Raw genomic sequence first — 11,713 nt, 5'->3', positions numbered from 1 at the left:
TCTTTAGTCGTCTAAAATTCTATTTGCAATTTAGTAAAGAAATTTGAATAAAACATTTTATTGAATAAAATACATTTTATTCAGAGAATGTGGAGTTTTATAAAAGCATGCTTCTGATAGAATATGATTATACAACAGCTTGTGCTTCTTTAATGTGATTATTTTTTATTTTTTAGTTTTCTTTTTAACTGATACAATTTCTATAATATACATACGTATGAACAGATTTGGAATAAAGTACTTATCAATTTCTTAAATATATTTTTTATAAATATTAATAAAAATGCGTAGTCAACATTTTTAAGCATCTCTCACATCATTGTAAATTTCTCAACATCTTATATATCGTCTTAATCCTAAAAGTAATTTTCTAATCACCTGTCTGTGAATGACCGAATGTTACCTGTCTGTGAATGTTACTGTGAATGACCGAAATCTGGAGAATGTCGACTTTCACCAGTGAATGTCAACAATCACATAGTACAATGTATGGTCAGTTCACACATTTTAAATAAAAGCTGATGGGTCAGTCACTATGTATGTTCACACATGTTAAATAAAAGCTGATGGGTCAGTCACCATGTATGTTCACACATGTTAAATAAAAGCTGATAGGTCAATGCACTGCCACTATATCCATTATCAAAGTCCCCCAATAAATCAATATACTATCTATTCCGATCGCCCTCTACTGTAACAACCATTAGAGTGATAAAGATTTCCAACAATTTTCGTGACGGCTGCTTGCATGTCTCTTTACGCCGAAAAGCACAGATCTTCGCAAGAAAAGAAAAAAAAAATCTGTATTCAAGGTTTCCATAAAATTGAACCGAGGGACATTAAATCGAATGTGAAGGGAACGCCTTTCCTTTTCTCTCTGGTCCCTTTTGGAACATTTCCAAACGATCACGAGAATAAAAACAAAACAAAAGAATATGGTAATATAATAAAAAAAAATGACCATCGGGCAGCTGATCGACTAGGACTGGGAGGGTGGGTTTGGGTATTGGAAGCATTCTAATCAGCTTGGAAAGGCATTTCGAGCAGTGTGTATTGAGAAACCGGGCAATGCGGTGTTTGTCGCCTGCTCGTCGTCAGGCAAACTCAATCTTTTATGTAGAAAAGAAAGTGCCGGACACTCGGACAACACCAGCATGGAAAGAGGCCTCTCATTCCGTTCGATGGGGTGAGTTGTTTTTATTTGTTTTGTTTCATGAGGCTATCAGATAGTATTTTTGAAACTGACAGATGAGATCTAAGAGTTAGCATTTTTTCTGTAAATTTGAAAATACAGAAAAGAATGAAATAGTCTCATATGTTATTTGAACTATAATACCTTTTTATTTATATTTAATAGTTTAAAATTATGTTTTAATGCAATGTTACTCATTAATACCTTAAAAAAGTTATTTAATTGTAGACGCAATTAGTATTGTATTATTTTTGCGAATTTATATATTTTTGAATTATATTTAATGTCATTTTAAGGAGCTGTTAATAATATATAAATTTTATTTATATGTAAGTATATAAGTAAAATTTGAATAAAAATTTGATTAAAAATTTGAATAAAATTTATAAATACTTTACTAGTTAATTTCGAATTAAAAGTTATCTATTTGAAATTATGAACAAAAATCAAACCATTTTGTACTCAATTTATATTTTCAAATAGCTAAAGAAAGTTTATAGATTTTACAAAAGCATTTTATATTGTTATTAGGACATAAATATTTTGCTAGCTAATTGTGAAACAGTAAAGTTATGCATTTGAAATTATGAATAGAAATCAAATCATTTTGCACTTAATTTATATTTTTTCAAATAGCTAAAGAAAGTTTAGATATTTTACACATTCTATATTGCATTATTCATAAGAATTCCTGTATTTCTGAACTAATGTTTTGATGCCATTTTAAAGAATTGTAATACAAAAGTTTCAGTTCTTTATATTAAGAAAGTAAATAAGAATGATAAAATACTTCATTAATGCAAGAATTTAACGAAAAACATCTTCCGTTTATTAGTTTTTAAATTTTTTGTGAACTTTTCGCAAATTAATTTTAAAATTATTTATTAAAGGCATTTGTATTGAAAAGAATAAGATTTGGAAGTATATTTAATGTATTATTTTAAAGATCACTTATTATTAAGTAATATTTTTACCAATGATAACTGTAATTAAAAACTTATAGTAGTTGCTCTTGTAATTGATAATTCGAATAATAGTTCGAATTATGTGAGAAACGTCGCCTCTTTTATCCATTGTACCAATTTAAAGCTTACTATTCTCACTTATTTCCCTGTGTTTGATTATAACACCAACGAAAATTAAACCAGGTAATAATTGGACTGGTCATTATGAGTTCACTATTACTTACTCTTCTAAAATAAGTTTTTTTTTAAATAGCATTATAGTAGACAATTCCGTTTTGTGATTTATTTACAACAACAATATGGTTAAGTTTGTCGTTGATCGATAATTTTTAATTGTGAAAAATTGAAATAAAATATCATCTTATTACGATTTGGTATTATTTTTATCACTTGATATTATTTGTTTTATCTTTAAAACGATTAAAGTTGTAATGGTCATTTAGAACAACGGATTCTCGGTAATAAAGTATTGTAACAATTTGTTTGGTACTACTTTACATTATTTGTTTTATCTTTAAGACTTTTAAAGTTGTTACGGTAATTTAAAACAACGGATTTTCAGTAATAAAATATTGTAACAATTTGTTTGGTATTACTTTACATTATTTGTTTTATCTTTAAGACTTTTAAAGTTGTTACGGTAATTTAAAACAACGGATTTTCAGTAATAAAATATTGTAACAATTTGTTTGGTATTACTTTACATTATTTGTTTTATCTTTAAGACTTTTAAAGTTGTTACGGTAATTTAAAACAACGGATTTTCAGTAATAAAATATTGTAACAATTTGTTTGGTATTACTTTATATTATTTGTTTTATCTTTAAGACTTTTAAAGGGGTCATGGTAATTTAAAACAACGGATTCTCAGTAATAAAATATTGCAACGATTTGTTTGGTATTACTTGATATTATTTGTTTTACCTTTAAGACTCTTAAAGTTGTTATGGTAATTTAAAACAACGGATTCTCAGTAATAAAATGTTGTAACAATTTGTTTGTTATTACTTGATATTATTTGTTTTATCTTTAAGACTTTTAAAGCTGGTATGATCATTTGGAGCAGTGTTTACCAAACTTATGACTTTTGAGTACCCTTTCTAAATTTTTCGAAACGCTGTGTACCACAAATAAAAAATGAATGCATTTTTTACTACAAAAAAATTACGCAAAAGTTAAAAATCACAAATGGCTGTTGACACAACTAATTGTTAACTGCTAACTCTGCAAAAAATAGCCAATAGAAAAATACGTAATCGTAAATTTTCATGACTAGCTTTGCTTTTAAATAAAATATTCGAAATTTTCGTTTGCTGCAAGATATTTCGCATAAGAGCGCGTACCCCCGCTAAACTACTCCCGTACCCCTGGGGGTACGCGTACCACACTTTGGGAAACACTGATTTAGAGCAACGGATTCTTAGTAATAAAATATTGTAACAATTTGTTTGTTATTACTTGACATTATTTGTTTTATTTTAAAACTTTTAAAGTTGTTATGGTAGAACAACGACATTTAGAACAACGGTTTCTCAATAATAAAATATTGTAACAATTTGTTTAAAAATAAAACAGCTTGATTTAATAAATGACTGTTTAACTTCACTTTTTAAATTTTTAATTAATCAAATTAATTTATTTATTCCTCTCATAAAGGCTTAAATAAAGAAAGTTATCTTGCTGAATATCATTTATATTTAAGATATCTTAAGTAAATTCTTCAAAATTTCATTTTTTTTTCGTGTTTGGTACACGGAGAAAAAAACTGCTAAAATTACCACATTGTATGGCGATGACATTTCTTATTTAAAAAAGCACATTTCTGGTGATAAAACTAAAGTATAACCATTTAGTAATTTGCTTCGTTCATATGGTAACGGCTTACCGGACATTTTGATTTTCAAAATAATAATTCTGATTATCAAAGATTTTATAAAATTTTTTTTTTAAAAAACTAACTAGTAAATTTAAACAAATAAGTGGTTTTAATGCCAAGCTCTAAGAAATCATATTAAAATGTCTAAATTTAGCCACATTTACTAAATTATACCCCATTTTATAACACAATATTTTATGGTTAATTTTACAGAAAATTAACTAAAAATTAAATAAAAATTAAATTTAAATTATCAACGTGCTTCAGTAAAAATAATCAATCTATTGGAGCTCCCATGGAGCCAAAAACACGGTATAGTCTGGTAGCTTTGACAATATAATTTTTTCTCAGTGTACTAAATAAAGTCAGACGAAAACGTTGGGATGTTTGAGGCATTTTTTTAAAAAAAAACCATCACTTAAATATAATAATGCATTAATTGAGTAATTAGTATGTTTTGCATTAATTTAGTAAATAATGCAATATAATACTAATATAATAATGTAATATATTAGTAATATATTGCATTATTATTATTTATTATTATATTTCGATAAAATATTATTGTTATTGCATTAAATATTATGATTTACTATTACTGTATTGTACTGAAATTTACATTAAAAAATACTAAAATATAGAACATATTTCTGAATTAAAAAGTGATTGTACGTGATTGATATTTTAATTGAACCATTTGTTATTAATGCATGATAAAATGATATCCTTGAAAAATTTCTTTTACCCATTTCATTCATTGACAAAATGAAAGCCAATTGACCTTACGCGCTTTGTTTCATCTGTGAAATAAATCTATCGAGCATGAAAGTAATGTTAAAAATGGAAGAAAAAGAAGGTTAGCACTATTTCATTCATTGTTACAGTTTTCGTGAAAACGCTTTTCATAAGCCTGGTTAGGGTGAAATGATATGAAAGATCAAATGAATAATCACGTCGTATAAAATATTTATGGCTTTCTTCTAGAATTTATTGAAATAAAAATAGTCTGGTTTGTGTAGAAAATTAAAACCCAGTTCTTTCTCTTTGTTTTCAAGGGAAAAAAATCTAATCATTTTATGATATTCTACACAAAATTGCATGAGAAAAATTAATTGAGTAATTAATTAATTTAAAAAAAAGGAAATAATTCATATTTTATCAATTTTTTTCTCCATTTTAACTATTTAAATGTGTTCCATTGAACTTAGTCAAAGTGCTACACTGTAAAAAAAATCCATTGAATATATGGGGCAGCTACGGTACAAGAAGTTTTAAAAAAACGCTTCTTAATATTTCGGAAATCTCTTTTCTGTCTAAGCTACCCTCAATGTCAACAGTCATTTATCAAAGGGTATTTTAAGATAGAATCGAGTTAATGCGTCATATAATAGTTAATTGGAATTTAATAGTAATAGTGGAAGCTATGCTAAATTACTTCTCCACCAGAATTTCATCTGCGATAGAATTCGATGAATAATACTAACAGATTAATTGCTGTTTTGTGAGAGGCTGGGAGAGCTGTATTATGATCACCGGGGTTTGAGTGCTGGTTGTCAGAGCTGTTTTAGAAGTACTGATGCGGGGGTAGTCTCTCCTGTGTTGCAATTAGAAGTTGAGTGTGTAAAGGCCCCTGTTGTGTGTTATCGAGACTAAGTAGCAACAGCGTGAGGTGGAAAATGTCGCAGTCACGAACCATCCATCGAACTATGTGTGTTTAAATCGAAGTTGGTGTTATAGTCGAGGCATGCGTGTTCAGATCACGTCCGCGAGTCACTCATGTGGGGCTAGGCTACCGACAATATCAACCGTCATCAATCCAAAGGTACCTCCTGATAGGATCAAGTTAATATGTCTTACATACTAGTGAATGGGAATTTAATAGCTGTAGTGGTAGCTACGGTATACTCTGATACTAAATCGGCGTCAATGCGATTCAATTTCCTACTTTTGAAAATGAATGGAATGTTTCTAAATTAATTGTAAACATGATATTAAAGGAAGTTTTCTGAGATTTTCGGAAACATTTTTGTCGAGTCAAAATTAGTTTCTGAATTTTTTTACAGTGCACTAATCCGGAAAAGATGAAAAATATAGTAATGAAAAAATGGAAAGTATAAAAATGGAAAGTAGAAAAAATGACAGTGGAAAAAATTGAACATTTCATTTCCACCTTTCTTCCGGGAAAAATATTTTTTCCTGATTACCCCTATACGATAAAAAAAAGAAATCAGGATCAAATTATGGTAAAAGGTGCGGGTAGTCAGAGCTCCGGTACTTTTTACCGTGAAATCCATTTTCACCGTAACATGAAACGGAACAACAATCTGCTATACCGTAATTTTTTCAGTGATAATTGTCATAAAATTACTAATATTTAATTATATAAATATTACTTTAAAAGTTACGGCATTATGGATTTAACGGATGATTCATCCAAAGTGTGCCGGTATTTTTTACAGAAGAGGGAATTTTTCGCAATGTACTTACAGGTAAAAAATTCCTATTTACATATACTAACAGGTAAAAAATTCATATTTACATATATTAACAGGTAAAAAATTCGTATTTACTATGTATGAGTTAAAAGTGCTTGCTAACAAGAAATAGTAGTTCTAGCTAATTAATATCTCCCGAAAGAAAGGTGCAAAAGAAATGTTTCTTCTTCCAGTTTCGTTATTTTTCCCGGATAAGTAGCAGCACTGCTTAATAAATAAATCTTTGTTAAATTTGCTATCATTTTTCAAACGTTTTCACTTTTTTTAAGTTTTAAAACATTTATGTAATTCATCATGAATTGACATAGAGAATAACATTTTCATTTTGATAAAAGAGAATAATAATTATATTATTTTTTATTTTATATAAAATTTTTCTTCCTAAAATTCACTATGAAAAAACTTGAATTTTACATCTGTTTTATTCATATTTAAGAAAGCTAATTCACATAAAAAATCTAAGAAATATTCGAAAATAAATTATTCATTACAGAATATTTTTAAAAATTTTAAGACAAATATTTCAAAACTATATTTTTTTTAAATGTTAGTTAAGATTCTAGAAACTATTTACCCTTCATTATTTTTAATTATAATTACATTTTAGTAAATTTAACGCTTAATTTTAGTTATTATTGTACTATCATTAAGTTATTATTATTTACTTAATTTTAATTATAATTATATTAATATTTTTAATTAATTTTGCAATTAAAAGTATTAATTTAATTTTAATTTTAGTTATAATTATATTATAACAAATTTGCTCATATTTATTAACTTTTATAAATGTAAAAATTTCTTGAAAAATTTATAAATGCTTTGAATTGAATTTTAAAAGTGAATGCTTGATTACTTAAACAAAAGCACCTTTGCTGTTCTTTATTTGTGTACTTTGTTAATGAAATTGAATCAAGTATTATTAAAATAAATTAGCATTTTCAGTTACTTTGAATTCGTTTCCTTACATTACATATTGCTATAAGAAATTTATATACTTTCATTATTGCATCTAAATTATAACCCAAGCGTTTCTAATTCTAAATTTGTTTTATTATTTTTCAATGTACTGGAAAATTTGCTAAATAAAAATTAAAAAAAGAGTAATCCTTTGAAATAAAGAACAAAACAAAAAGAACAAAAAAATCTCGTTTTTTTGTTTTAAATTTTTTACATTTTAGAAAGTGTATAATCCTTAAATTTATTAGAAAAAGTGTATAAGCTTTACATCTACTGCACATTTTTATTTCTGCGCATTAATGTTTTCTGAAAACATTTAAAATTTTATATTATGCATGGATAATGATTTTTATATTTGAATAAACGAATGGTATCTTTTAATTTAGAAAATGTAATAATAAAAAATAGGAATAATTATTTACGTTGCGTTTTAGTAAGAGGTTTAGTAAAATTAATTGAAATATCACAAAATATATTTCTTATTTTTAAATTTTTCAATATATTTTGAAAAAAAACATGCCTTTTACCGTTCCTTCATTGGCATTCTAAAAATTAAAAGAAAAAAGTATTATTTAAATGAATAGCAAATTGCAAATTAAATTTCTCAGTGAATTTGTAACATTATATATTCATAATGCAATGCAATTTTTAAACTTTAACTGATACTACTTCAGCTTATGTGTAAGTAGTAAATAGTGAATGCAAATAAAAAGGAAAACATTTTCTGAATTATGTTATCCCTATTCACATTGTTCCTGAAACAGATTATATTTAGGTTTTGTATGGAAATGAAAATTGAACCAATTTTTAAAATAAGAAATTCTTTTAACCTTAAAATCAAAATTGAATGCATGTTATCTATAAGGCATAAATCATTTATTTAGTTAAAACTGAATTTATTCTTCGTTTAATAATATTAGATTTACAAGCTTATTTTTTAATGAATGTTTGAATACTATATAAATAATAGTTTATGAAAAGGAAATTTGTACTTTATTTAGGATTAGAATTATAGTTATTAGATCTAAAATATAGTGCAAAGGAGTCCTTTTATTGCCTATTTTTACTATTTTTTCTTATTATTGTCTTTTAAAACGTGATAAATATTACTGCTAACTGGATTTTATGCTCGTAATACGCATTATTTTTACGAGTAATTAACTTAATTTCATAAATATATTATTAAATTAAAAAGCAACTATTTGATAGCAAACATAATTTATTAATTTAAATTAAATCACGTTTCTTAAAAAGACATTCATTATTGCGGAAATAAATTGTTTAAGCTTTCTCACGCTTTTGCTAATTGAAAATTTCATATTCGTTAAGACGTAATAATCTCCATGTGAAAAAATATTTTTTTTCACCCTTATTTTCATAAGCGCTTTGTTTCTATTGTTTAGATTAATATAATAGGAGCTTTAAATGAGGTCATTGAAGCTTACGAAGTTTATTACCGAGTTTAAATCATGAGCATGAAAATCAATAATTGTGCATGCTTAGATAAATTAGAGGCAAATCTAATTAGATTAGATAAATATATTTCCCATTTATGTGCAAACATAAGAAATTTTATACACTGAAAGCATAAAAAGGAAGGAAATAAAATGTTTGATAGAAATTTATGATAATTAAATAAAAGGAAAAATTTGCAAACTGTTAGAAATTTCTCGGAAAAATGATTAAATAATAATTTATTTAATTTTTAGTTTACCATATTCAAACAAAACAGACAAACAACCATATAAAAGATGATATTCAAATTGTTAAGTGTGAGAAAAATCGTTTACTAACTGCCTTCACCAAATACGGTTAAACAAATAAAGCCTTAAGGCACAAACTAGGCTCACCTTAAGAAGCCACTTAGTTTCTTGTGGTAACAAAATTAACATTTGTTTAACTTTGACTTTACCGCTTAGATGTAACCTGGCAACTTCAATGCATAATTAATTTATTTATGTTCTGCATGGCTTCCTGCCTGTCTTTATCAAGTAAGAAATATGTAGTGAAAGTATTGAAATCTTTGTGGAAGAATATAAAATATTATTTAAGCGAATTGATGCTTCATGCACATGGCTTACTCGAAATGGAATGGACAGAACAGCTCCAAACGTAAACAAATGCCACGTTTCAACAACCAATCAGGATCAAGATACCTACATTACGTCACTTGCATGTATCCCATTTCTCCTTCCAACAGCTGCCCAAATTTCACAAACAGTTTCGGACCTATAAGAGAAATTATTGAAGATTGAAATCTATTATTTATTTTAATAATCAATAATCATTTCCAAATATTTCAGCATTTAGATATTAGAAAACTATTCAATCTCTCTAAACTAATTGTTAATTATATTCAAGTTTATTTTTTTTTAAATTTAAAGTATTTATTTTCTGAATTTATACAACGAGTTTTAGTTTAAGGAAGTTTTATTCCCACTATTTGATTTTTCTTTTCGACTCAATATTTTTTAAGCAAAATCATCGCGTGCAGAAATTTTATCAGATTTATTTGCAATCACGTAATGAAGAATAAATCATATTGTTTTGATCGAAACTGAAGGTTTGTCTATTTCCGGAAGTTGCAAGGCGGAAGCAAAATTTTATATCTTCAATATCGAAGTTTTATTTGCATTATTGTGTATTGCCTTATTTTCTTTAGAAAACATGATGGTTTTATCTTATTCTTATACATAATTTTTCTCTTTGAACAAATTCATCGTTCCAGTTGTTAAATATTATATAACTCTAAATTTTGGAGAAAAGTGCTAAAAATGTAGATAGTTTTTGAGAAGAATATATTTTCACCCAAATAAATGTGCTTTAAAAATTAAAATGTATTTAATTGAATTATTAAATTTATTGAAATTTTATTCCTTTTGAATTTCATGGGAATAAAATTTAAAAATTACAATAAATTTTTCAGAAATTAACTTTTTATTTAACATGTCAACTTGTTTTGTAACTAACTAGTTAACCGCCGAGCACTTGGCCAATATAAAGGTATGGTTTAAATTAAGGAAGAATACTCAGCATCTTTTAGATAGTCGTTAAGATTTTAATTTGGAATACTAGCAAGTTAACAAAGATAAACTGCAATTAAAATAACGACATTTCCTAAGTTTTAAATTAGAACACTAGGTCAAGATGCTTTTAAGAAATAAATGTCCTCTGCAACTGGAGCAGACAGGCACTCGTTCATTAAATAAACGGTATTTATGTGAAAGACATGTGTGTCTAATATATACTCTGTTTACGGCTAATGTATATATGTTTTCTTAAGAAGGGTTATTAACAGTTTGACTTTATTTAATTAATTATTAATACCTGCATCCCATTTAATACTAATAGGGTATTTGTTACTGTCTTTTATACATCAGAGCAAATAACTGGATTCACTAGAAATATTTTCCCGTGGAATCTTTGATTTAATTCTCGATAATCTTACATGTTCAGGGATTAGTTTAATAAAAAAAATGAGTGCAGGGTTCTTAAAATTATATTTCAAATCATATCTCTGGCACATGTAACTTTCAGTGATGAAATTCCTAGGAAATATTCGTGTTTTGCATTTTATCCAGTTTCAAATTTAAACTTCGTGTTTTATTTTACTATCATTTTTGATCGAAATAAAACGAAAAGTTTATCATAAATATTTTATGAATATAGATTTAAACCCACCATTTACCTTCGGTTATTTTTGGAAACAAAACTTTCATCAGAGAAGTTCTTGCGTGACTTTTCTTAGAATCGATTTTTAAGTTTCTACCTTTTCCACATATCTTGGATTTTTATTAATAATAGTATTGCAACAGCATGTAAATAAAATTAATCATCATAGAGTTTGATTTAGTTTCAGTAACTGTAAAAATCAATAAATTAATTGTTAGCAGCAGATCAATATACATTATAATTTTCGTTATTAAATGCATGAATAAATGTACGTTTGATGTACGAAAAATGACATGAATGTTTGAAAACTGTATCTCCAACGTTTCTGTTATCAACGTTTTAAAACTGTAACTTGAAAAATTTCTTTAAATTCTAGATATAGGATCATTGAAAACCTGTAATCGTATTAAAATTTGTTCCTATTGAAAGTTATTGTTATTATTGTGAAAATGATGTTACTTTGCAGTATTTTTCTCGGTAAAAATATATAATTGAATCGCAAGGCAATCTTTACTACCTGGATTACCACTTGTAAAAATATATGCTCACCCCC

At 26.4% G+C, this 11,713-nt stretch overlaps 1 protein-coding gene across 1 annotated transcript in view; it reads left to right on the top strand.

Moving 5' to 3' along the window:
• Positions 1-1,026: 1,026 nt before the first annotated feature.
• The window catches only part of LOC107447723 (katanin p80 WD40 repeat-containing subunit B1), a gene marked incomplete in the record, with an annotated part of 103,034 nt that continues 92,347 nt past the window's right edge, over positions 1,027-11,713 (top strand). Inside the window, 1 exon segment of the mRNA XM_071188269.1 lies at positions 1,027-1,186. Coding sequence (XP_071044370.1) covers positions 1,069-1,186 — 118 coding nt within the window.

Source organism: Parasteatoda tepidariorum, chromosome 2 (genome assembly GCF_043381705.1).
Source record: "Parasteatoda tepidariorum isolate YZ-2023 chromosome 2, CAS_Ptep_4.0, whole genome shotgun sequence".
In the NCBI taxonomy this organism is placed as follows: Eukaryota; Metazoa; Arthropoda; class Arachnida; order Araneae; family Theridiidae; genus Parasteatoda; species Parasteatoda tepidariorum.
The sequence above is the reverse complement of the archived record's forward strand: the minus strand, read 5'-3'. Positions and strand labels throughout refer to the sequence as shown.